Source organism: Mercenaria mercenaria, chromosome 11 (assembly GCF_021730395.1).
Source record: "Mercenaria mercenaria strain notata chromosome 11, MADL_Memer_1, whole genome shotgun sequence".
Lineage (NCBI taxonomy): Eukaryota > Metazoa > Mollusca > Bivalvia > Venerida > Veneridae > Mercenaria > Mercenaria mercenaria.
In genome coordinates, this window is record NC_069371.1 from 44,203,303 (window position 1) to 44,231,126 (window position 27,824).

The 27,824-nt window shown below is 35.6% G+C and overlaps 1 protein-coding gene across 2 annotated transcripts in view; it reads left to right on the forward strand.

Annotated features, from left to right (window-relative positions):
* LOC123532700 (transformation/transcription domain-associated protein-like) overlaps positions 1–27,824 on the forward strand; it is a 73,124-nt gene that overhangs the window by 32,240 nt on the left and 13,060 nt on the right. Inside the window, exons 37-71 of one of the 2 annotated variants that reach the window (XM_053517296.1) lie at positions 2,759–2,899; positions 3,446–3,499; positions 4,099–4,172; positions 4,787–4,898; positions 5,448–5,537; positions 6,119–6,366; positions 6,675–6,828; positions 7,126–7,233; positions 7,486–7,659; positions 8,670–8,765; positions 10,526–10,723; positions 11,079–11,288; positions 11,969–12,201; positions 12,596–12,762; positions 13,105–13,283; positions 13,554–13,696; positions 14,481–14,583; positions 15,133–15,243; positions 15,693–15,875; positions 16,302–16,448; positions 17,161–17,280; positions 17,527–17,670; positions 17,943–18,089; positions 18,364–18,522; positions 18,974–19,065; positions 19,503–19,638; positions 20,592–20,696; positions 22,905–23,000; positions 23,903–24,021; positions 24,383–24,500; positions 24,756–24,868; positions 25,299–25,410; positions 25,882–26,093; positions 26,528–26,716; positions 27,345–27,493. In XM_053517296.1, coding sequence (XP_053373271.1) covers positions 2,759–2,899; positions 3,446–3,499; positions 4,099–4,172; positions 4,787–4,898; positions 5,448–5,537; positions 6,119–6,366; positions 6,675–6,828; positions 7,126–7,233; positions 7,486–7,659; positions 8,670–8,765; positions 10,526–10,723; positions 11,079–11,288; positions 11,969–12,201; positions 12,596–12,762; positions 13,105–13,283; positions 13,554–13,696; positions 14,481–14,583; positions 15,133–15,243; positions 15,693–15,875; positions 16,302–16,448; positions 17,161–17,280; positions 17,527–17,670; positions 17,943–18,089; positions 18,364–18,522; positions 18,974–19,065; positions 19,503–19,638; positions 20,592–20,696; positions 22,905–23,000; positions 23,903–24,021; positions 24,383–24,500; positions 24,756–24,868; positions 25,299–25,410; positions 25,882–26,093; positions 26,528–26,716; positions 27,345–27,493 — 4,936 coding nt within the window. The remainder of the gene's footprint in view (positions 1–2,758; positions 2,900–3,445; positions 3,500–4,098; positions 4,173–4,786; positions 4,899–5,447; positions 5,538–6,118; positions 6,367–6,674; positions 6,829–7,125; positions 7,234–7,485; positions 7,660–8,669; positions 8,766–10,525; positions 10,724–11,078; positions 11,289–11,968; positions 12,202–12,595; positions 12,763–13,104; positions 13,284–13,553; positions 13,697–14,480; positions 14,584–15,132; positions 15,244–15,692; positions 15,876–16,301; positions 16,449–17,160; positions 17,281–17,526; positions 17,671–17,942; positions 18,090–18,363; positions 18,523–18,973; positions 19,066–19,502; positions 19,639–20,591; positions 20,697–22,904; positions 23,001–23,902; positions 24,022–24,382; positions 24,501–24,755; positions 24,869–25,298; positions 25,411–25,881; positions 26,094–26,527; positions 26,717–27,344; positions 27,494–27,824) is intronic. The other variant, XM_053517297.1, reaches the window with a different exon arrangement.

A 27,824-nucleotide genomic window follows, 5' to 3' on the forward strand; every position in this document is an offset into this window, starting at 1 on the left:
AAGTTCAGTCTCGGGAGAAGGGAATGCTCCACCAAGTATTACACTGAATACATCAGGTCTGAAGTATTTAGTATTTTACATCTTATTTATGTTTAAAGTTTTGTCTGTTATTCTCGGGAACATTATTTTGGCACTTGCTCAATGAATGCAGAACACTTGGCAGGTTACCAGGCTGCAGTAACATAACTAAATGACTCATGGGTCCATATTCATCAATGGTTTAAGTCTGAAACTTAGTCCTAAAAATGCTAAATTTTCATTTTGCTCTGGAATCGTCAAATATATGCATAAATTGCAATGAAACTTTGCAGGAATGTTACTTGTGCAACTAGTGATGGCTCATAAAATATACTGTAGTTATTTTATTGGCAAATATTTTTCATTTGCCATTCTTAAATATAACTCTTATTAAAGTTTCAAACTTTAAACATTGACGAATATTGGTGTATAAGTGTGGTGTTACCCACATATCAAGCAAATAAACCTAATGATAATCAACCAGTATCATAAGTCATCAGGTTTTACTACATATTTTTAGCTCACCTGAGCCAAAGGCGCATGGTGAGCTTTTATGACCGCTCAATATCCGTCGTGTGTCAACCGTAGTCTGTTGTGCATCTGTCAACATTTTCTAAAAAAATCTTTGAAAACCACTGGGCAGAATTACACCAAACTTCACAAGAAGGATCATTGGAAGGTCCCCTTTCAAAATTATTCAAAGAATTTAATTCTATGCAGAACTCTGGTTGCCATAGCAACTGAAAGGAAAAACTTTAAAAATCTTCTTGTCCAAAACCCCAAGATGTAGAGCCTTGATATTTGGCATGTGACATCAACTAATGGTCCTCTATGAAATTTGTTCAAATTATGCCCCTGGGATTAAAAGAGGCCCCACCTGGGGGTCCCAAGTTTTACATAGACTTATATAGGAAAAAACCTTAAAAATCTTTTTGTCTGAAACCACAAGACCTAGGCCTTTGATATTTGGTATGTAGCATTGCCTAGTGATCCTCTACCAAGAGTGTTCAATTTGTTACTCTGGGGTGAAAAGAGGCCCAGCCCCAGGGGTCCCAAGTTTTACATAGACTTGTATAGGAAAAAACTTAAAAATCTTCTTGCCTGAAACTGTAAGGCCTAGGCTTTTGATATTTGTTATGTTGCATTGCCTAGTGGTGCTCTACCAAAATTGTTCAAATTATTTCCCTGGGGTGAAAAGAGGCCCTGCCCTTGGGGTTGCAAGTTTTACATAGACTTATATTTTAGGAAAAAATTTAAAAATCATCTTGTCTGAAAGTTCAAGGCCTAGGCCTTTGATATTTTGTATGTAGCATTACCTAGAGGATCTCTAACAAGATTGTTCAAATTATGCACCTGGGGTGAAAAGAGGCCTTGCCCTGGGGGTCACTTGTTATTTGAGTTATATAGGAAAAAATACTTAAAAAATTAACAGATATAGTTCCTGGACTGTTCAATTATAATTACCTGATGATCCCAAGTGATAAGGGTCTCTTAACAATGACCTTGACCTACTGACCTACTTGTTTTTAGCTCGACTATTCATAGAATAGTAGAGCTATTGTACTCGCCCATGCGTCGGCGTCGGCGTCGGCGTCTGCGTCCGCGTCCGCGTCCCGATTTGGTTAAGTTTTGTATGTAAGCTGGTATCTCAGCAACCACGTGTGGGAATGGATTGAAACTTCACACACTTATTCACTGTGATAAACTGACTTACATTGCACAGGTCCCATAACTCTATTTTGCTTTTTTACAAAATTATGCCCCTTTTTTGACTTAGAAATTTTTGGTTAAGGTTTTGTATGTAAGCTGGTATCTCAGTAACCACTTGTGGGAATGGATTGAAACTTCACACACTTATTCACTGTGATAAACTGACTTACATTGCACAGGTCCATAACTCTATTTTGCTTTTTTACAAAATTATGCCCCTTTTTCGACTTAGAATTTTTTGGTTAAGGTTTTGTATGTAAGCTGGTATCTCAGTACTCACTAATTGGAATGGATTAAAACTTCACACACTTGTTCACTGTCATGATCTGACATGCACAAAGCAGGTTCCATAACTCTATTTTGCTTTTTTACAAAATTATGCCCCTTTTTCGACTTAGAATTTTTTGGTTAAGGTTTTGTATGTAAGCTGGTATCTCAGTATCCACTAATGGGAAAGGATTGAAACTTCACACACTTGTTCACTGTCATGATATGACATGCAGTGCAAAGGGTCAATAACTCAACTTTGCATTTTACAAAATTATGCACCTTTTTAAACTTAGGAGTTTTGGGTTAAATTCTTATATGTAAGCTGGTATCTCAGTACCCTCATAATGGGAATGGATTGAAACTTCACACACTTGTCCACTGTCATGAGCTGATAAGCACTATGCAGGTTCCATAACCCTATTTTGATTTTTTTAAATTATGCCCCTTTTTCGACTTTGGTATTCATTCAATCGACAAGGCTGTTGAATAGTCGAGCGTTGCTGTCCTCCGACAGCTCTTGTTTTTTTATGATACAGTCTTGAAATTTGGATGACATGTACAGTTTGCACACCAATCTTTAAACTGACTTTCAGTGACCATAAATGTAACCTACTGACTTACTTTCTTAATATTTTAGCATCAATTTGGCTTTTGAAACATGCAGCTCATATTACTCAGGTGAGCGATCCAGGGTCATCATGACCCTCTTGGTTCCTGACAACCATTGAAAGTTGTTTTAACTACTTTCTGTATGTTGCAGGCTCAGCTTACTTTGACAATAAATCAGCATCAACAGAGTGTGACACCTGCTGCACGAGGAGAACTCGAGTACCAGGGTATAGTTCTAACACATACACTCATCAGACATGAGGACGAATGGTTGTCTAACCATCCTCAGTTGGTAAGTTAATGAATATACCAGAATTCATGTAGCTGTTATTGTTGTCTGTATTTTAAAGCACAGGCAAGGAATTAGAGTACCCAAGTATAATTTTATCATAAGACTTTTATTAAACATAAAGATTGATAGTTGTTGAAACATCCTTGGGTACTAAGTTCAGTTTTCATGGATGGTGTTTTTAGATGTGATTTTAAAGCGCAAAAAGGGAATAAGAACATCGGGTTATAATTATCACAATACACTTATCAGACATGAATATGAAATGTTGTCTAACCATTCCCGGCTGTCTGTTCAAATTGATGTTAATTTTTTTTTCAATGCACAGAAGTGAAATTAGCTTGAGTATAGTTTGGATACACAAACTAGTCAGTCAGACATGAGAGGATTTATTTTATAGTTTTTCCCTTTTTATTAAAAATACATAATTTACGTTGATTTAATAGACCTGCTAAAACAGGATATTGCAGATTATACCTTTCAGGGTATACTAACAGTCTGCATTTCAGAGTTTTAAAGACTTGTGTCTATTTCATCTTTTCTGTACAGGTAACATGTTTGAAGAAGATCTGGGTGACAGATGAATTTCAAGCAGATAAATCTGTAAGTAGCAAAAAATATAAGGACTGGTGTACATGTATATCAAGAGTAACTGTTTTGTCAGTTGCGGGACATTTGCTGGTTCTACAACCAATGCCTGATTATTTTTCTTACATACTGCTCTACTGATAAAAGTAGAAGTAATATAAAGCAAATACCTATTAAAAGCACTCTTTTCTTATGTTAGCATTATAAATTTATCTTTCATTAATAAATGTAATTTGTTATGACATCTTTTATGTCATAAAAAACTCTTCTGTACCCATGGGATATAAGTTGAGTTTTTCCAGCACCAGACATGAAGACACTGGAATCCCATGTTCAGTATGAAAGAGTAAGCTTTCACTGCAATATTTTATAATTCAATCGGTGTTTTTGGTCTTTATTCAACATTGACTGTTGAGAAATTTCTTATAACATACGTTAAATACTGGTATCCTTGAGGATTGCTGATGTATTATTGACCAGTGCTTGGTGGGAAATTGTGAAAGCTGTGGTCGAATCTCTTGCCATAGAAAGTGTGAAAATGATGTTCTCTCCTTTATTATGAAACCAGTAGTCATTTTGATATTCCTGTAAATGTACGTTTGGACATTTTACAGGTACAGGATATTACAGACTACACACATTGGAAAGTCCCATCCCTGGTTGTGAAATGTTTGCTGAATTATTTCAAGTAAGTAATGAAATGTATACTCAAGTGTTTGTAACAAAATGAATACTCAAATGTTCATAACAAAATGTGTTCCTAAATGCTCAAAACAAATTGTATGCTAGGATCTTGTCTTGATATCAATACTAATTTCAGTTGACAATCAGTTGTGGTGTTTCTTAACACTACTAAGCAGACTTTGTTGCTTCATATTTTAATACCGAAAAGTTTGTGTATAGTAAAATCATATATTGATTTGGAACTTATTTATATGGATTGTCACAGTACAGAATTAAATCCTGACAAATAAGTAAAATTCATGAATTGTTTATAATTTGAAATTGACAAAGCACCCCCCCCCCCATCCCCCCACCCCCCAAAAAAATAGCAGGTCTGATTTTACAGTTTTTCAATACTGATGCAGATATCTGATATTTTGTATTGTGAAAAAGTCGCCAATCAGGAAGTTAGTGAAGCCAGTCTCAGTTTACTGTCAGACCTGTATCAAGCAGCTATTCGAGGTTGCAACATAATCAATTGCAGCCAGTCAATGGAGTGACATAATCTGCCTGCTTAAGGCAGGTGGCTGTTTAATACAGGTGATCAATATGTCTGATTGAACTTTATTATATTTTCAGGCATAATGTGAATGAGATAGAGCTGCTGTTTCATATACTGAGATGTTTCACATCAAGACATGTTCCACAGTACCAGTTTGTGAAGGACTTCCTGGACAACACTGTTGCTGCAGTGAGTATTCCAAAACATTTTGAAAAATTATCTTTGAATAATCCTGTCAATGTATAGCATAATAATACTTTACAGTTAAACTCATATTAAGTGGTCAGACAAGGGAATGACACAGTTTGGCTTGTAAAGGCAGGTGGTCGCTTAAGACAGGTAGAAATTAAATGGAAAGTCAGTCTGGGAAGTCAGCTGACCAGCGGTTAAAAGCAATGGCTTTGACTGCTAAGGCAGATTCAAATGTATTTTCATGGAATCCTTGAGAAAAATGTCTGTAAAATAGTATTGTAAATTTGCCAGAGAGCATAATATCAACATGATGTGGTTTGTTTTATCTTAGTTGTACAAGTTATTGAATTAAGGAACACGGAAGTGACTTATTCATGATGGGCTATAATTTGAATTTGTTGCAATGCATAAGAGTTTGCCAACGGACTCCCTTAATTTGCAAGCACAAAAAAGGGGGGAAGTAATTCTGCTTACGGGAATTCTCAGTTGACTTGCAAAGTAAGCAGACCTAGCACATCAAGTTTATTTGTAAATTCTGTCTTTCAGAGTTACTCTGTGGATTGGAAGAGGAAGGCTTTCTTCAGATTTGTGGAAGTTTTTCATGATGCTTCATGGAATCAAATCCTCAAAGCTAAGGTATTGTGTAGTTTTTGTCATAATGTCAATTTTCTGACTAAACGTTACATAGGTTCAGCTTGTTTTTTCTGTTCCATATAACTTGCATAGAAAAATAAATTAGATAGATGTTTAAAATTATGAAACAAAACGGTATTGCACATATTCGGTTACATGTGTTAAAATATGTAGATGATAGAGTGGTACAATATCACTAGGTAAAATTATAAAAAAAACCTTGACATTCTAGAGGCCATATTTTCATCTTGATCTTCATAAAGCTTTGTCAGAATGTCTGTGTCTATGAATAAAGATTGAATTCAAAACTAAGTTATTTGACATCTTGCACTAGGCCACTAGGCCAGATCATAGAAAAAGCTTGTTAACTCTCTTGAGACAACATTTTTGACTTGATCTTCATTAAACATTGTCAGATATACTTCATAAAACTTTGTCAGTATGTATATCTCTATTAAATCTAGATTAAGTTAGTTTACCTTAGGTCAGAGCAAGTTTTTTCTGTGGCGAAAATATACAAGTTTTTAAGCATTGAACACAAATTTCAGGAATCGGTGTAACTAAGGAATGTATCTATTTTTCAGATTATACAGTATGTTCTCCTACCTTGCTTCCAACAGTCGTTTGAATCGGGAGATGGTGAGAAATTGATTGGTGGACCAGCTCAACCGGACCAGGATAATCCGGATAACATTGTCAGTGTGTTTATTAACAAGGTTATAGATCCAGAAAATCCATTCGGGAATTCTGATGCTGTGAGGATATTGTTACTTCAGTTCTCATCACTTTTGGTGGAACAAGCTGCTCCACATGTTCACGATGCTGCCAATAAGTAAGTTAACATATTAACTTATTCTTGAGTTTGCTAGCAAGTAAATTTGATACAAACTGTGCTAGCAAGCAAGATGACATTAAGCAGAAATATTCAGATTTACAACCTGTGTTGTCAGATAGATACTTGTAAAATGAGATAATGCTTGTATTTTGAAATCTTGTGTTTATTTGAAATTCGTAAAATTTGATGTCTTATGTGTAACACTCAGAAATGCAAGATGTTTGGGAATTCCATTTCTGTTTTAAGGAAACAAGTCAGTTACATTTCTGTTTCAAGGAACAATGACATATTATTTTTATTTTCAGAAAACAAGGTAACAAGCTGAGGAGACTGATGACCTTTGCCTGGCCGTGTTTGTTGATGAAGAACTGTATAGACCCTGCTACAAAATATCATGGTCATCTTCTACTGTCGCACATCATAGCAAAGTTTGCTATACACAAGCGTATTGTCCTACAGGTACTCTATTTATAAAGTTAACGCTAACACTTCGACATCATTTTAATTTTTTGAGCATTATATTTTATGCAGTGGCAAGGACAGTCATTTCATGTGGATATGAATGCATGGATTTTGAATTAACCAAAAAAAAAAAGCTGAATATTCACTATAGTACCTATAAATGGAAAAGAGCAAGTTTCTACTTCAATCATTATAATAATGTAGGATGTTCTTCTTTCTTACATCTTTTGAAGTCAGTTTCATGACTGAAAGAAAATCTGTCGGTTAAATGTATATTCATTTTCTATTTCATAGGTGTTCCATAGTTTACTGAAGGCCCATGCTGTAGAAGCTAGAGCTGTAGTCAGGCAGGCACTAGAAATACTTACACCAGCCATGCCTGGTAGAATGGAAGATGGAAATGTGAGTGATACACTTATCATAGATATTTCAATTTGTCAGCTTTTTCCCTTTTTGCCTTTGATCTGTGATATATGTTTGTTAAATACCATAGAAGTTTTTTTGTAAGAGCTTAATTTCTGCTTTTGTCACATGTCTTACAAATTCTTGCTGAATTATTTAATTTTTTCAAGTTACTGTGTTAAGTAGTGCAAACTGCATAACTATTTTAAGCTGTAATGAAATTGTTTGACTGGATCTTGTTAAATTTATCAGGGAATGTTGACCCACTGGACCAAGAAGATTATAGTAGAAGATGGTCATTCTGTTGCCCAGCTGGTACATATACTACAGCTGGTGGTCAGACATTTCAAGGTGTATTACCCCGTCAGGCACCATCTCATACAGCACATGGTGAACTCCTTACAGAGACTGGGCTTTACACAGAGTGTAAGTGTATTCTTTAATTCACACATCGTCTTAACTGGCTTAATGAAGTATAGGTGGCTCCTGTGCTTGAGTGGCAAAGGTCTCTGACTTTGAATAGCTTAACTAGGCCGATGTGGGGTAGAGATCTTACTTACGGTGTACAATTCTAAATGTGAGGAAGCCATCCAGCTGGTTTAAGAAAGGTTGAAGGTTCTACCCAAATGCCTGTCCATGCTTGACACAATGTCTGGAGGGGCACTGGGGTCTTTCTCCAGCATCAAAAGCTGGAAAGTCACCATGTTACCTAAGCTGTGTCAATGTGATTTTGAACTCAACAAAAAAAAGAATAAAATAGATAAATAAAGCAAAGAAACTTTTAAGTGCACTGTGCAATAGAGAAAGCTTTATACCTGCAATAATTAGATTGGATTCTTCCAAGGTGCCCTGCTTGTCCCAAGGCAGCATCTGTGGCCTTCTCCTACAGTTATAGTGCATAAGTTACCAGATAAACTAAAGTTGTGTTGGTGTTACTCGAAATCCATTAGAATGAACAAGCAGTCCGATTGTATGGGAGAGTTTGAACTGAAGTCATTTGTTTATAGCTTGCCAGGGTCATGTATTTCATATGAGGAAACCAATCAACTTGCTTGTGGATGCTGGTTGAATTTTGCTGAAGAGTCGTAATGTATTAGGCGCTTCTTCACTTGTAAGGCAGAAGTTGCCATAATAATATAGCTGTTTGTATGCGGTTGGCTCAACAGAATCAGGAGTTAATAGGAGTTCATAGGTTTATTTCTCAGGCAAGTGGTCTCCGTGAAGATTGACTAACAGCAGTAAGTTTGAAGTCATTCACTTTTGATTCTTGTGTAGAAGTTGTCATTTGTATATGTAGAATGGGGTAGGTCTGACTATGTTAATACGGTAATACAGGTAAAAAAGGCATTCAACCGAACATATTATGATGACAGGTTTTGTGAGGAGGATTGTTTAGTAAGATCTGGGAAATACATACAAATTGGTTGTAATTTCAGGCAACAATAGAACATCGTAAGCTTGCAGTAGATTTGGCGGAGGTGATAATCAAGTGGGAAATACAGAGAATTAAGGAGGACAATGATCCAGCTGATGTAAGTTTATATGTTTATTAACTAGTCGTTCCTAGCCATTTAACATCTATATAGTTGCTGTTTACAGAAAGTATTCCTGTTGACTTTATTGCTGGCAAATGACATCTTCTCGGCAGGCGATTTCAGCATTCCCGCTTTCTCCAGAAAGCTATTTGCATGGTAAGCTATTTAGGGCTGAAAAAAGTTGAATTACTCCATGAGTAATTAAGTGTCATGATAGGTCCATTTCCTTTATTAAGCTATATGAAGATATAGGGGTTAAAACTTGCTGCATATTTGGTGTTTCCTATCTTTTTGCAGTATAGATCTACTGGTTTCTTTAAATTTATAATCACATGTTTGAGAATAATATGCTGGTATTAAATATCTAGAATCCACTGGATGTCTTAAGCAATTTCAGTTCATAAGAAAATAAAAATTTGACCTACTGAAGCTGGATACAGTTTTTAGCTCGACTATTCGAAGAATAAGTAGAGCTATCCTACTCACCACGGCGTCGGCGTCACACCTTGGTTAAGTTTTTCGTACCAGTCCACATTTTGACAAAGTCTTTTGAGATAAAGCTTTGAAACTTTCAACACTTGTTTACCATCATCATGGCCAGTTATAGGCAAGAGCACATAACTCCATCAAGGATTTTGGCTGAATTATGGCCCCTTTTGACTCAGAAATCATGGTTAAGTTTTTCGTACCAGTTCATATTTTGACAAAGTCTTTTAAGATAAAGCTTTGAAACTTTCAACACTTGTTTACCATCACCATGGCCAGTTATAGGCAAGAGTACATAACTCCATCAGGGATTTTGGCTGAATTATGGCCCCTTTCGACTTAGAAATCTTGGTTAAGTTTTTCGTACCAGTTCATATTTAGACAAAGTCTTTTGAGATAAAGCTTTGAAACTTTCAACACTTGTTTACCATCACCATGTCCAGTTATAGGCAAGAGCACATAACTCCATCAAAGATTTTGGCTGAATTATGGCCCTTTTTGACTTAGAAATCTGGGTTAATATTTCGTACCAGTTAATATTTTGACAAAGTCTTTTGAGATAAAGATTTGAAACTTTCAACACCTGTTTACCATCACCATGTCCAGTTATAGGCAAGAGTACATAACTCCGTCAAGGATTTTGGCTGAATTATGGCCCCTTTTGACTTAGAAATCTTGGTTAAGTTTTTCGTACCAGTTCATATTTTTTGTGAAGTGTTTGACATATGGCTTTGAAACTTTTATCACTTGTTTAGTATAATAGTCTCTATCTGTAGAAAGAAAGAGAACATATTAACTCTGTCATCTATTTTGGCTGAATAATGGCCCTTTTTGGACTTTGAAGTTGGTTCTGTTTTCATACAAGTCCATGTTTTGTCAAAACTATATGACATATGGCTTTTAAACTTTGAACACTTGCTTATCATTATGATTTACATCTGTAGGCAAGAGTACATAACTATTTTGACTGAATTATGGCCCTTTTTGGACTTTGAAATTGGCTCATACATTGCCATTTAGTGCAAGACTTATCGAAATCAAAGTAATACAAGAACATTGTTTGTCTAATCTATTTATTTCTTTTGTCTGAATATCTGTGGAAATATTTTGACCCCATTCTTCAATCAATTCTTTAAATAGTCGAGTGCGCTGTCATCAGACAGCTCTTGTTTTTGTTAGTATGTAAAACTACATCTATGTACTTGCTTCAAACTTTTAGTGGTTTATTGGTTTTTGTACCAGGTATAACATTTCGCTTACATGTGTTACAGGGATCAGGTGATGCCACTCCTGGGTCAGTGAAGAGGGCCGGCTCAGTTGACCCACCAGGTGAGGTGAAGAAGGCTCGATACTCATCTGGTGCCGTGGGAAGCCCAGATCCAGCCACAAAGTCCATTGAGAGTAGCAAACCTATAGAAAAACAGTACTGTGATGCGGTTGTGAATTTCCTACTAAGGATAGCCTGCCAGGTAACATAGTTTATCAGATATTTCCTGTATAAATTATAGTGCTGTTAATTGATGATTTGTTGGAAAACTCTTGGAGAAGTGTTACTTTCAAAATAGTTCTACCGAGGTCCTCACCCATGCCTGTAATAATATATGGAGGGGTATCTTGTATTTACATTTACAATCAAATGCTGGAATAACGCCTTATGACCTTAAATTATGTTGATGTGAGGTAAAACCAAACAAAGTAATCCACCGATAAAATACTGCTGATATGAAATTGCACTTGAGTATAATATACAATATATTCAATATCGCAGTGAACATTGAATATAAACCATGTAGCTATTTGTTTTATGAAATAATACCTATTCAGGTGAGTGAGGTAGCAGGTTCACCAGGAGAGGTGCTGTCAAGAAGATGTGTGGCCCTGTTGAAAATGGCCTTGAGACCGGATGTATGGCCGAACACAGAGTTGAAGCTGGCGTGGTTTGATAAACTTCTGAACACTGTAGAAAGCCAACAGCCAAATTTCAACAACATATGTACAGCATTAGAGTTATTGTGCTTCCTTCTAACTATACTGGTAAGTTAACCTTTACCCATCTGAATTTCTGTAATGAACTTGTCCATCTTTCAATTTGGACAGTACCATTAACTGTCAAAAGGGATGCTTACCAAAAAGATACTGACTAAATAACGAACAGTGCAGATCATGATCAGACTGCATGGGTGTGCAGGTTGATCATAATCTTCACTGGACGCAAAGGCAGAATCAATCGTGTCCAGCATGATAAAGGTTAAAAATGACATAAGCTTTCTGTTTGGGAAACTTAATTCTATCTTGTATTATAATAAGAAAGAATGCTGTGAAGTCATTAGTATTCATGGGGCACTAATTTTTGTGGTTGTGTCAGTACTTGTAATTAGATCCTGATTTTGATTTAAGTTATGTAGATATTCTTTTTCATGTGACATTACTGTGAAATCATTAATATCTGTGAGGGACTAATTTGTGGTTATTGTTGTTGCTTAAATCCATGAAATGAAATCTCATCAGACAAGTAAAGTTATGAAAAATAGAAATCCATGAATCCATAACTCAATGAAATATGGTAGCTGTTTTAAACTAAACCACACAATTTTATACCTAGGAAATTTATACCCACTCTATTATGTGACACATTATTTTATAACATTATTCTTAAGATGTTTCTGTATTTTTGATGAAATAAAAGTAACTATTTAAACACTTGTTCATTACAGAAAAAAGAACAGATACTGGCCAGCTTTAAGCCTCTGCAAAGAGGGATAGCTGCCTGCATGAACTGTCCTAACACAAAGGTTATACGAGGAGTACACAGTCTGTTGTCACGACTGATGAGCTTTTTCCCGACAGAACCAGTAAACTCTAATGTGGCATCAAAATATGAGGAACTGGAATGTCTGTATGCATGTGTCAGCAAGGTGGTCTATGAGGGACTCACTAATTATGACAAGTTTGTATTGTTTTTTCTTCTGCATTTAAGGGCCAGTGAACTCACAGACATGGCTTCAGTATTCAGTATTTTTCTCCCGTCAGTGCTATGTGTATGGATAAAGCTGTCTGTAACTTAAGATAATGGTCTTAATTTCATGAATGTATAAATTTTGTATTTATAGTAGGTTTTCCTTTTTTAATGTTTCATCAGGGTTTGAGCTTAGTATTAAGGCTGTATGGCTATGCACAAAATGATTAAGTGATGAAAGGCATTGCACAAAATAGAAATCTGCATATTGAATTTAGATTGCACATATTTTTAACTTGAACAGTGAAGTAACAACTATCCACTAAGAGGTTTCAGACTGTTTCACTCCTTTCTAAATTCTTTTAAATAGAACTTATTTCTCCAGGGCAACAAATGGATCAACATCCCAGTTGTTTAGTACACTGATGATATTGAAAGCAGCATGTATACACAACCAGTGCTATATAGACAGACTGATCACCACTTTTATGAAAGTACTGACCAAAATGGCCAGAGAGCATCTACAACCTAGCACTACTGAGGCTAGCCCAGGTTAGGTCTTGATTTTGGCAAATTTAGTCTGGAATTCACAGAAAAGATAATTGCTGATCTTTAACATTTCAAAATTTATCTAATATTTTATGAATATTTTATGTACATTTCTTGTATGTAAATCTTTGTATTTTATCTTTGGTTATGCAGTTTGGCCAGTAATTTTATCAGTTTTATTGTATAAGCTTTTCATATTAACTTCCCTCAATATGTAAAATTTAAACAAATTATTAAGAATTTTCAAGCAAATACTGTTCTTTTTAGATATTAGGAGACTCTCATTGAAGAATAAAATTGAAAGTAGTAGATGACTTTATATCAAATGGTAATGTATATTTACAGTTGCGAGTGAACTTCTCATACTCAGCCTTGACCTAGTGAAGAATCGGGTCGTTGTCATGTCGATGGAAATGAGGAAGAGTTTTATAGGTCAGATCCTGGTCGGCCTTATTGAGAAAACTCCGGATAGTAAAGTAATGAAGGCTATCACAAAAATGGTTGAAGACTGGGTCAAAACTAAGGTAAAATCACACTACCATGTTTGTGTCAAATGAATTAGTACAAAAGGGACTTTTGACAGGGTTGTCCCTCTGCTTCCATTCTTATAGGAAAATAAACTTGATATGATTGTTCTGAAATCAAAAAAAAAAAACAGTATTGTGTGTAAAGACCACCATTAGTGAAAGAATTACTTTTAAAACTTTTGGTAAAACACAAATAGTAATATTTACAGTACTTATGATGTTTCTCTTTTTACTCTTTTTACGTTATGTATTTTGATATTTTTGTAGGGAACAATCGCCTTGAATCAGTCGCCATCTATCAGAGAAAAGGCCATCTTGCTGGTTAAACTGATGGTACATATAGAGAAAAGATTCAGTGATGATCAGGAACTAAATGCACAATTTCTAGAACTTGTCATCTACATCTACAGGTATTTAATATTCTGATGAGGCACAACTTCCTGCTTCACACCAGATTTGGTCTGTAGCATCCTGGTGAGGTCCTCTATCAAGTTTGTTCAAATGGGACCACTTGGACCCTTTTAGGGGCTGCTAGAGCTCAAAATAGAAAAACCTTTTAATGACTTCTTTTCATGAATCGCTAGATAGAAATACACTTACCTTTTCTTTATGCACCCGAAGGGAGGCATATAGTTTTTGAACCGTCTGTCCGCAATTTTCGTGTCCGGTCCATATCTTTGTCATCCATTGATGGATTTTCAAATAACTTGGCATGAATGTGTACCACAGTAAGACGACATGTCGCGCTCAAGACCCAGGCGTGTCCGGTCCATATCTTTGTCATTCATGCATGGATTTTAAAATTATTGGGCATGAATGTGTACCACAGTAAGACGACGTGTCGCCCGCAAGATCCAGGTCCGTAGCTCAAAGGTCAAGGTCACACTTAGACGTTAAAGGTCATATTTCATGATAGTGCATTGATGGGCGTGTCCGGTCCATATCTTTGTCATTCATGCATGGATTTTAAAATAACTACGCATGAATGTGTGGCACAGTAAGACGACATGTCACGCGCAAGACCCGGGTCCGTAGGTCAAAGGTCCTAAACTCTAACATTGGCCATAACTATTCATTCAAAGTGCCATCGGGGGCATGTGTCATCCTATGGAGACAGCTCTTGTTTTTTTTTTAAGTAAATGACCTCATTCTCGAGATTGTATAGGTTTGAGTGGTACTATGTATACTTTTCAGGGATGAAGGTCTGAGTGGGACAGAATTGACAACAAAATTAGAACAGGCTTTTCTGGCTGGTCTCAGATGTCAGCAGCCACTCATCCGTGGAAAATTTGTAGAGGTGAATATATTGAATGATACCGCAGTTATAAGACAATAGGTTTTGAATTGTGCTATATCAGTATACTGTTTTGCAGAATGATTATGGTCTCAGTTGATCTATGCTAGAAATACCATGTACTTCTAAAGTAGCTTGCCAATAATAAAATATTTGGACAGGATGGTTCATTTAGAATGACCAAAAGGGAAATTGAAGTAAATAATTAATTGATAAGGTGTCATGTTTTATTACTATTCTAATTGAGCCATGCCATGGAAAAACCAACATAGTGGCTTTGCGACCAGCATGGATCCAGACCAGTCTGGTCAGGATCCATGCTGTTCACTAACAGTTTCTCTAATTGCAGTAGGCTTCAAAAGCGAACAGCATGGATCCTGACCAGACTGCGCAGATGCGCAGGCTGATCTGGATCCATGCTGGTTGCAAACCCACTATGTTGGTTTTCTCACGGCATGGCTTATTTAGAGATTAAAGATTTCACAGTATCAGATTTTCTTAGACTTTTTTTGTGCATACTACTAATATTATTACACGTCTGGTATGTTAAAGGTTTTCAACAGCAGTATTCCTCGTAGAGTGTTTGAGAGACTACTCTACATAACATGTTCACAGAACTGGGAACTGATGGGTGGACACTTCTGGATCAAACAGTGTATTGAGGTAAAGACTTCTACAAATTTTAGTAATATATTTAACAATTTTGACAATTTTAAATTTGAATAATAATGAAATTGTAAATATTCTTCTACTGCTTTAGGCCAACCGTATTCTAGCAGCAAGTAATTGAAACGTTAAATTGAATATATAGATGATATTTGTTTGTTTCATTGTAAGATCCAAATAATTTTCTGCGTGTGAACACTGCATGCAATATTTTTCTCCAGTGGTACAACCACAAGTGAAAAGTAAGATACGGTGTTCAAAAGTGAAAGATATTTTGGCTTTTCTTGTTAAACAAACAAGTGTTCTTTTATTTAATGGGTTTTCAATGGTTTTAACCAAATATTACCCATTTTGTAATTCAGTGGCTTTGAAATGTATTTTTTCACTGTGAAGTTAAAATGAAAACCATGTAATAAATCTAATAAACATTCTTTTCTTTTCTAAAGTTACTGATGTCAGTAGCAGTGAATGGTCACACGATACAGAGTTCCTCGTCCTTGAACCTGCTACCTTCAGCCAGTAGTATAGTGAGCCTGGCAGACAGTCAGGATCGTGCTCACTTTGCCACCATCATGAAGATGAAAGAGGAACCTATGGACATTGAGACTTTAGACTCAAATAAGGAAGATGTATGTTGCATAAAATCTTAATACATTCAATTTCTTTTTACAAACAGATTGACATATTCCAAGATAAATTTTCATTATAAACTAAATGTACATTATATTAAGTGGCATTGTGATAGCCATTGTTTTAGCTTGTCTGATTTTTTCACCATCAAAAGTAAACCCAATGCTGTTCACACAGCATAATCCAAACAAAACAAACTAAATATCAGCAGAAAGATTGAACCTGTCAGCTGCAGAAGCATTGTTTCACAGACTATAAATCTTTGTTGGGTTTGGATAGGATTACAAGCACTATTGTCTTTACAGAGTTAAAACAGAAACTGTCTGTTATGTTCATTTATTTCCTTGTGTGAAGATTTTTAACATATTTATGTCAGTCATAGCATATTGTTGCTTGGAGATTATTATCTGGTATATCTTATACAGGATGAAATAGATATAGAACTTGGTGTTGCCTCTGATGAAACAACACAGAAAGAATCTCCAAAGAAAGAAATTCAGGACCCAAAACAGAACTTACAGACATTGCTGCAGAGACAGGCAAAGTTCCTGGAGAATTGTAGGGAAGTCAAGGTAAGAACAACTTGAGACAAGCGAAAATTGATAGCTGTATGTGGGGATGGTAGTAATTAAGGTTCAATGGAATTAACAAGTTTATAGGAAGCTTAACAAGCTTTGAGAGCAAGTAAGAAAAAAAGAGGAAAGCCCTAGTTGTCAGGCTGGGGTATCTTAAGAATGAAAGTAAGCCTATGTTAGTAAAGGTCTTGGTAGAAAAGGAAGATAAGCTGAGAGGAAGCAAATGTGTTAGGTTGTCAAGTTTGATTGTCAGATTTGATACATAGTGCCTTAATATATATTAGAGCACCAGTTAGAAGCAAGAGGATATGCGAATGCTAGTTGGTGGAAGTACAAAAAATGTAGCATTTAAAAGTCATCAGAAAAAAGAATAAATAATCAAGTACAAACTAATGTACTTATGGATATATGACAGTCAATTATATATGCGGCCTTGGTGGCTTAGTGGTTCAGGCCACTGTCTTCAAATCACTTACTCCTCACCTCTGTAGGTTTGAGTCTCTCTCAAGCTGTCGCATTAGGAAGCCAACCGTTTGGCTTGTAGAAGACCAGTTGTTCTACCCAAGTACTTGCCAGTGCCTGAAATAATTGCTTAAGTGGCATTTGGGGTCTTCCTCCAACATTAAAATGGAATTTTGCCATGACTTGAACTGTGTTGGTATGACTTAAAACCCACCCAGTAGATATATGAACTTTTGGTAATTTACAGACTGTTCAGTATTTGGGGGCTTTAAGCCAGTTATGTCACAGCTCGACTGATCTCAGCCATATATCCTGGATGGATTTATACCCGAGGATATGGAAGGTTCTGTCTGAAAAACAACAACAGGTAAAGATAACTAGTTCTTGCAAAACTTTCATTCAGATCCTATTGAACAATATATGTTTAGATTCAAAAAAGGACCGCAAAGTGACTTTGTAATTTTCATTAAGAGTTTGAAAAGTGTTTGGTATGTTAAATTTAGATAACTTAAGAATGCAGTCAGATTACTACATGTATGTCAGTGATGTTATCTCATGTAAGTTTGTTTTCTTACTATTTCACTTTTTTACCGACTTTATATTTTCATTTAAGATGCTTGGAGCAGAGTTAGTTCCCTTTATGTGTAGTGGCAGTCATGTTGTTCAGAAGGACTGCCATCCAAGTGCAATACACACATTTGTGGAGAGTCTAGCCCTCTGCGTTCCACCTGTACCTATCAGACCAAGTATACTCAAGGTAATATTCAATTTGTTTTAGAAAACATGCTACAACCTTTTACTTGCCATATTAATTTTCAGTGCATATGCAAAAAATGGTGGATGCTAAAATTTGAACTTTTTGAAAAAGAGTCTAATAAAAAATGTTGTTTATCATTTGTTAAATAATTTTCTGTGACTAAATTGGATATGAAATGTAAATAAAAAAAAGACTGGATTTAAATGATCATAGGAACTATCTTTGAAAAGAAATATTTCACCCTGACTAAAATGATTTTAATATTATTACAGTATTTGGGTCGGACACATAACCTCTGGTACAGATCTTGCCTACTGCTGGAACAGATAGCATTTGATAATGCTCCATCAGGGCTAGTGAAGAGAGGTGGAGCCAGTGAATACGAGTTTGAACCCTCGGGTTCCAATGCTCCTGGACAGGTAAACGCTTGATATTTTATCAGATTAGGGGTCCCCAAGAAATCCTCCATTATAGATATTATTTCATTATTTAAGTGCTAAGTTTTTACTTGAAGAGTCTTTATCAAGATTACACAGTACTCTGACCTGTTGGAGGTATGTCAATGGACTCTTGTTTAAAACCCTAGTGTTTCACTTCAAAACCTTGAAAGTTACCATTGACCTATAATTGTATCAGTGTTATGTCAAACCCAACAAAAAAAAGAAAAGAATAACAGCAAATTTTCTACAACAGGAGACACTAGATGGTCTGTGTGATCTGTATTCTCTGCTAAAAGAAGAGGACATGTGGGCAGGACTTTGGCAGAAGAGAGCAAAGTTTGCCGAGACAAATACGGCCATAGCTTATGAACAGCATGGATTCTTTGAACAGTCACAGAGTTCTTATGAAGCTGTAAGTCATATAGTGTCTAGTGATACTTTAGATTTGGTAATTTTCGTGTTGTATTTAGTGATTTCAGTATCCATATTTACCATTTTAAGGATTTGTGAAACATGTGTTTATATTTTAGGGCATGATGCAAATTTATATTCACAAAATTTCTGAATATGTGAGTGGCACTATTTTCAAATGTTAGCAAAAATAAAACGATCTGCAATATTATCCGGGCGACAGTAGTTAACCATTAGCGGAGTTGGCTTTGAACATGCCAAGTAAGCAGCTATTTACATTCGGAGAATAATGGTTGTTAGAAAAGAAATACCAAGACTCAAGCATTTGGTAGTCTTTAGCTTTAAGTGTCTGCTACCATTAAAAATTTTAACTTTAAGTTAATCAATTTAAAAATACTTCAAAAAACATCATTCCATGAGGGTTGTAATCTGAGACCCTTGTAATGTTTCAGGCCATGGCTAAAGCTCGTTCAGATCACAATGCTGGAGCAGCTTCTCCAAGCATCATACCAGAGTATAGACTGTGGGAGGACCACTGGATAAGGTTATATACCTTTCTTTGAAAACATTTTCATTAATAATTTTACAGCCTCGGTAGCCTAGCGGTATAGTGCCAACTTCGTGTGTAGTAGGTCATGTGTTCGCTCTGTGGCCATATCATACCAACAACATGAAAAATGGTACTAGTCTAGTAGCTTCCTCGCTTGGCACTCGCACTGTTTGTCAGGTGTTCAACTGTTTTGTTTATCTATACCTATACTACAAAACTATTTGATTTCATAGACAAGAAACTTTGTAGGTTTTGTCAAAATGGCTATTGTGTTGGAATATGAATTTTGCATTTCAAATTTTAAAAGAAATTGAATGGGAATTTTATTAACATTGATTGATTGAAACACAAAATCTATGAAAATTAGTCCTACACAAAAATTAATGTTTTCACATTGTATAAAAATGAATTTCTATGTCTCTGTGTTGCAGGTGTTCCAAAGAGTTAAATCAGTGGGACCACCTGTTAGAGTATGCTAATTCTAAGGGAAACACAAATCCTCACCTGGTATTAGAGAGTGCATGGAGGGTCCCTAACTGGGCCCTAATGAAAGATGCCCTGTCACAGGTGAGTAGACAAGATAGCTGCTATAGAAACTTATTCTTGAACGGTTTTGAAGAACATTGATAAATATATTCTTCATGATACATTTGTTTATTATTAAAGATTTTCATTGACCTATGGCTGTGTATTTATAGGAGCATATAACAGTTTGGCAATGTTCCGAGTTGATTATGTAAAAGCCTGCCTGCTGAGTTTAATGTGGAGATCACTGAACTGCAGATTGTTGGGTTTTGAGTTGGATATCCAAGCGAGAATTATGTTCTCCATGATGATTTGATAAAGACAGTGTGTCGAAATTATTTGTCCACCTCTTGATTCATGTGGAGAAGTTGTCGGCTTCGTATGAAGAATTTGATAGTACTGGTACAGAATTTAGGAACATTGGTCAGGTTAACTGTCCACAATTAACTGAAATACTGTTGAAAAAAGGTGCTAAACCATAAACAAAACTCCCTGTATTTTCCTAGATGCCTTCCTCAAAAATTCATTGTTCCAAACTTTAGTTTATAGAATTTACTGAAAACTGATCTAACATTTTATTCAGTTGAACATCTTATTGTTAGAATTTCTGGGTCTTTTTTTAAAAATTCATAAATATAAGAATTATTTTGATGCATAAATTATTTAGAAAGGGGCCTCCATTGCTGAGTGATTTAGTTTGCAGGCTTGGAATCACTTCACCTTTACCTATGTGGATTAGAAACTTCGCTTGGGGTGTTGAATTCATCATGTGAGGAAGCCATCCAGCTGGCTTATGGAAGGTCTGGGCTTGTTCCAGATGCCTGCCCATGTTGAAAAATTGCTTGGAGGGGCATCTGGGGTCTTTATCTACTGTCAGAAAATCACCCAATGACCTTGATTGTGTAGGTGTAATTCTTGACCCAACATAAACAAAAACAAAACAGATGTCATTCAGATTTTGTATGTTATACATATTTTTGACAATCATATTGCAGGTTGAACTGAGTTGCCCGAAGGAAATGGCCTGGAAAGTAAATTTGTATAGAGGGTATATTGCTATCTGTCACCCTGACGACCATCATTTAAACATGGTAACTATGGTAACGTAATATCATTTTGGTACTAAGCATGTGCTTTGTACATGTTTTGGTACGCATGGTTTTTGTATTGTTTTGGTTAAGGCAGTTTGATAGAATATTACTTAGTAATCAGTCTAAGAAGGTTTTAGTTTAAGAATGTACCAGTTTAGTTTTTTTCATGAGAGACACTGCTTTTTAAAGGTTTTGAAAGACAAGTTTTTATCATGTGTTTGATGCCTTTTGAGTGAGGTAAAGCCATGATGCATTTTTGGTATGATGCTAATGTAATAATATTTTGATGTTGATGTTGTATCGAGTATAGAAGACATTTGTCAAATTGACCCGTCTTTAAAATTGAGAGTATAAAGAAATTTTAGTGTTAAAAATCTAACTGGTGATAAAAGAAATAAATTTTTGTCTTTTCACATTGAATGTAGGAAATTCCATTTTATTATTTTATTATTTTATTCATCAGTGTTAAATTCAGTTATCAGTATAGAGCTTATTCAGAGTTTTGTTCAGCTTGATATCAGTGTTTATATTGTCTGCAGTTGTTTTTGTTTTGGTGACAGGAATATATAAAAAATGCAATTTAAAAAAAAGATAGTGGATTGCTTAGAACATTTAAAATATGTAGTCAGAGTGAAAAATATTATAATATCTGAATAAGTCTGATATTGAAAAATATATGGCTCCTGGCTGTTCTTTAGAATATAGCAAGATGTTAGTATTGGTCTTAATTGAGGAAATGTTTGTGTTTACAGAACCAATTAATAATTTGAAATACTGGAAGCAAGCATTGGAACTTGTTTTCTAAAAGTTGTAAAATGATGTTGTATGGTCATAGAATGTTTACATTTTCGTCTTAATTTGGTTATAAATGAAGTTTATTTGTTTGCATGTTGAACCTTGTAGTTTCATTATATTGAATATGGATACTTATATGAGCCATGCCATGAGAAAACCAACATAGTGGGTTTGCGACCAGCATGGATCCAGACCAGCCTGCGCATCCGCGCAGTCTGGTCAGGATCCATGCTGTTCGCTAACAGTTTCTCCAATTCCAACAGGCTTTAAAAGCGAACAGCATGGAGCCTGACCAGACTGCGCGGATGCGCAGGCTGGTCTGGATCCATGCTGGTCGCAAACCCACTATGTTGGTTTTCTCATGGCACGGCTCATATGTTGCCAATGTTACAGTATTGTTAGGTGTCTCTAGTTTGGCTATTTGTGGTGCTTTAGGTTTTTACTTTTGGAAGTTGTGCTTTATATTTTACTAATGAGGATAAACAAGCTAGTAAAAAGTACCATAGGTTTAAGTTAATCACATGGCCAGTGGGCAAGTATTGCAGATTTGTTAGTAATATTTGACATACCCAAAAAGTATGCAGATTTTTTTTTCTTCTGAATGTTATGGCCTTGGAATCTCCAGGTTTCTGAGTCTTATTGCTTGTCCTGTATTGTCAACTATATATCACAGACTCTCAGAGCTTTGTTTTTTAATCATAATTTGCTTGATTTGTTAGAAGAAATGGAAAGTTTTCATTGGAGTATGTAATGTAAAATAATGTTAAGAACACATTAGAAATATCTGTCTTATACTTACTGTTCAAAAATGAAAAGTATCCGTCTTTAATAATATTGTTAAAAACATACTTATTTTATAAATACTTGTTAACATATACAGTTGAAACTCGCTATTTCGAATTGCAAGCTACCGAGCTTTTTAGTTAGAGATAAAAGTAATTTTACTTAAAGGCGTTCGCTAAAGTTTCTGTATATGAGATAGGTGAAAGTTTTCCCAATAATAGAATTTCTTCAAACTTTGTATATTGAAGGACAATCATCTAAGAAACAAAAAATTGCAATAAAAAAGTCATAGGTCACCAGTGTTGAAAAAGAGTGACATGCACTTGTAAATATTCTTAAGAGTACAAAGCAATTTATATTCTTTATCTAATTTATTTTCAAGCCATGGTCACACCCTATATGTAGGCAACACATTTTTAAGGAAGTGGAAATACTTATGAAATTGTGACTTTAGATCACTTCGACGCAATTGAAGTTGCTGTGTGTAAAATCAGATTTAAACTGAGTAAAAATACATGCAAAAAGAAGGCATATTTACTGGACTTGAATTAATGTCAAGATAGTCGTAATTTCAAGGTAAGTGAGCTCAAGATACGGAGTTCAGCTGTATGTAAGAAGAAGTATAAAATCTATTTTCAGATTGAGAGACTGGTTGAACTGTCAAGTAATTTAGCAATTAAAGAATGGAGAAGACTTCCCCATATTGTCACACATATACATGTACCACTGTTACAGGTAAACTTCCTTTATTAACCATTAATACCCTGCTTAACTTCTGTAGTGAACTTGTCCAGCTTTCAGTTTGGACAGAAGCATTAACTGTTGAAAGAAGATACTGACTGATCAGATCTTGATCAGACTGCATGATGTGCAGACTAATCATGATCAACACTGAATCAATCGTGTCCAGCATGATAAGGGTTAATTTGTCATTGGCATTGGAAAGAGCTAGTTATCTTTGTCTTTGTTTATGTCTTGATGTTGTACCTGGTTCTCCATATCTTTTCAAATGGTAATCCAGCTATATGACTGTCTCAGCTACTGATATCATCTGCCCCTTCATACAGTACACTCATTACGTTGTATATAACTGATCCCCGTATATCAAAATATCTGTACAAAGGGACCTTTGAGGCAGGTATAAAGTGGTTTCACTGATGAAGGGGGCTGGATAACTTTAAACAAAAAGTCTATTACCCCATTAATTAGTAGCAAATTCATTTTTTAGATTGTATTTTTTGTTTGTATAACACTATTGAATGTTTAAAATAATGTTTTCCTGATTGCAAACTTGCTCTGCAGCTCTTGCTGGTGTAAGCAAAAATGTGTGCTCATTGTCTTTTATTATTGCACTTATACATGTAAGTATCAATATTACAGACTGGAAAAGTCATAAATCACATATAGTGCTTCTTCCTCTTCACTAAACCAGTGTTTGTATTGGAATACAGTTGAACAAGTCTTAATGACCACCTATATTAAACAGCCACTTGCCCTAAACAGCCAATCATCTCATTTTCCAAATTAACTTTGCGTTCTAATTTCAACTTGTCTTAAACAGTCTTATTCCTGAAGCAGCCAGATTTTGTTGCTGCCTTAGTTGACTGCTTTAATACAGTTTCGGTTGTTTATTTCAGGCTGCCCAGCAGATCATGGAGTTACAGGAAGCTGCCCAGATTAACCAGGGTCTTCAACCAGCTAACATTACCAGGAGTACAAGTTTACATGACATGAAAGCTATTGTCAAAACTTGGAGGTAAGTGCAGTGTCAGAGTTATATCTTTATACAGGCAAACCTCTCTTAAGCAGCCAGTCAAAGGAAGGTGCACAATTGGTTCTTTAAGATAGATTCTTTCTTAATACAGGTTGATTTGCTCTGAAAGCATAGAGATGGGAAATAGCAAATTTGGCCGCTTTAGACAGGTAGCTGCTTAATACAGCTGACTGCTTAGACAGTAGTGAATGTAGAGGATATTTGTTCATTCTTCTTTTATATGGCATATATCTCACCAAGCAGTGATACAATTTCTACATTTTCAGGATCTGCACCGCAAATGGTATTAACACACTTGCGTTCGTAAATAAGTGTGTTTATAACTTTTTAAAATTTTTTACAGGAATCGCCTTCCAATGATATCAGATGACCTATCACACTGGAGTGACATATTTACCTGGAGACAGCATCACTATCAGTTTATTGTAAATCACTATGATACACATGCTGCACAAGATCAGGTAAACATTCAACTACTATTAACCTTTCATATATAATTTATTGTGTTTTTGAAAATTCCTTAGCATATACATTTGAGATACTGAATTTCAACTGTACATAATGTTGAGATTTCTTACTATAGGCAAAATTTATTGTAATCTCGTATTTTCTAAGTCAGTTTCTTTAAATGTGTCTGCTCACATAAGGTCTGATAATTTGAAGAAGTAAAACTTATGGGAAGTATGGGGTTTGTTTAATTATTTTTCTTATTTCAGCAAAACAATCATTCCATGTTGGGAGTACATGCCTCAGCACAAGCTATCATTCATTTTGGTAAAATTGCTAGGAAACATAACTTGTCGGGAGTCTGTCTCGATTCACTTAGCAGGTAATAAATATAACGCTTTACATCATGTCTTTGTTGATGTGCTAGGTACCTTACGATCTTATCAGTAATGGCTGTAAAGTAATTAAACAGTGTTTCATGATTTGCTCCAGCAGTTATTTATTTGTTTTAAGTAATAGCTAACTTCCAGGCATGAAATAGTTGTAGTAAGAATAACTGTACGTCATTTTACACCACTGTGTTGAAGTAACAGGATTTCCAGCTATTGAGCTTATATATCAGAGTAGCTTTACTTGCCTCCAATTTTCTAAAAAAAATTTAGTTGTGGTGTGGGGGAGGGGGGTGTGTGTGGGGGGTGCTCAAAATGTTTTCTTTTGTAACTAACTTGAAAGTATGATCTTTAAGTTTGTTTTGTGACTATGTCATGCTAATTTTAGAGAATTTTCTGATAAAACATGCAATTTTTTTATAGGATCCACACAATACCAAGTGTGCCAATTGTGGACTGTTTCCAGAAGATCAGACAGCAGGTCAAATGTTACTTACAGATGGCAGGTTCTATGGGCAAACCAGAGTTAAATGAAGTAAGTAGTTACACTAGTGTTCGAATGTGTTAATTTTGTTTTAAGTATAGAACAGATCAGAAGTATTTGTTAAATATAGCAGAAAACTGTATAATTTGGTGGTAAATTAAAAAGAAAAAAGGAGCATTTGTGCCCCCTAAACTTTTTTGAGGGGGTGTAGGGGGAGTGAGGCACTTAGATTTAACCTTTCCCTTTTCTTTGTCTGTCCGTCAGTCTGTTCATCCAAATTTGTTTTGAGCATATCTCAAAAAGTAACTGACCCTGACTCATGAAACCTTGCAGGATTGTTACTAAGTATTTGAAGTTGTGCACCTGGTGTCTTTATTGGAATTTCACACAGCCAGATCTGAATTATGGCCCTTGACTTAGTCAAAGATATGCTTACAGTGACAGGAGTGGAGGCACTTGTGTCCTATGTACATAGTTTCCTATTTGAAATGGCTCTTTATAAATATTTGTTTCATGTTGTAGGGACTAGAGGTTATAGAATCCACAAACCTGAAATACTTCACAAAGGAGATGACGGCAGAGTTTTATGCCCTGAAGGGTATGTTCCTGGCTCAGACTGGGCGCTCAGATGATGCCAACAAGTCCTTCTCGGCAGCTGTACAGATGCATGATACACTGGTAAAAGCCTGGGCTCTATGGGGCGATTACCTTGAATCTGTATTTACCAGAGACAAGTGAGTGACCTTTTTATGGGGATTGCTGTAAAGTGTTACTATGAAAATTAGAAGAATTTTTATGAAGTAAATTTACAAGCTTGTATTTAATGGACTATCTGGTGAATACCCATGAAATATTCCTACATAGCCCAATATTTGTCACTGTTAATTCATAGATACTGTGAAATCAGTTAATGTTGTAGGCATGAAATTTTGTGGTTTGGTCCAAAAAGGCTATTTCGTGGGCATAGGAATCTGTGGATTTCAAGTTTTGATGATAGAAATGAATGAGAAGTTTACATGTCTGTTGAGATTTTTAGTCGTGGATAGATGAAAACTACAAAATCCATAAATATTAAATTAGTCCCCCACAAATATTGATGGTTTTACTGTAGTCTTATTGTCTAATTACATTTTATATAGTACATGTACCAGTATGTTTTAATTTATAGGCAAATCAATCTTGGAGTTTCTGCTATTACGTGTTTCCTTCACGCTTGCCGTCATCAGAACGAGAGTAAGTCGAGGAAGTACCTGGCTAAAGTTCTCTGGCTTCTCACTTACGATGATGAGAAATCAACTCTAGCAGAAGCTGTGGACAAATATTGTGTGGGAGTTCCACCTGTGCAGTGGTTGCCATGGTAATTACGAGTTGTTTTTTACAACAATTGAATTTATGTGTGTGGTACTGTCCTTTAGGTCTCATAACATGCAATGGTTCCATATCATTCATAGCCTCTCGTACTGAAATGAATGACTGTTCATCAGAAAATTGTAACCAGTTCTCTTTTTTGCTCCTGCAAGCATAGAGGTACAGGCTGGAGTGTAAATAGGGAGTTATAGTCCTTTACATAAAAACACAAAACTTTCCTATGTTCATTCTGTTATGATTTCAAAGGTGTTTTCAGTGTAAAATAGGACAGGAAATAGTCCCAACACCCTGTTAGCAAACAACTCACAGAATGCCCCCAAAAATAATCATAATTGAGCCCCACCATGAGAAAACCAACATAGTACATTTGTGACCAGCATGGATCCAGACCAGCCTGCACATCCTCACAGTCTGGTCAAGATCCATGCTGTTCGCTTTCAAAGCCTATTGCAATTAGAGAAACTGTTAGCAAACAGCATGGATCCTGATCAGACTGCGGATGCGCAGGCTGGTCTTGATCCATGTTGGTCGCAAATGCATTATGTTGGTTTTCTCATGATGCGGCTCATATAGAGTTTTCATTCCATTTTACTAAATGCACAATTTTGTATATTTAGGATTCCACAGTTGCTAACATGTCTGGTGAGAAACGAGGGTCGACTCATTATGAATTTGTTGAGTCAGGTCGGAAGAATGTATCCTCAAGCAGTTTATTTCCCGATAAGAACTTTGTACTTGACCCTCAAAATTGAACAAAGAGAAAGGTGTAAGTATACTTGACACATGTATTGTAGCTTTAAAAATGAGATATTGAACATAGAAAGAAGTTTTACATAAAACATGTATGAATGTACAGCCAAACCTGTTAAAATCAACATGTATGAATGTACAGCCAAACCTGTTAAAATCAACATGTATGAATGTACAGCCAAACCTGTTAAAATCAACTCAGAATAATGTTAAAAAAAAAACAAATGAATAAAAGCCACTTTTACAAAAGCCCCTATTTTCTCATCCTGTTAAATCAAAGTAGTGTAAATTTAAAGTTAATCTAAAATTACCTGTGTTGAGTGACTGCTTGTAAACAAAGACCATTT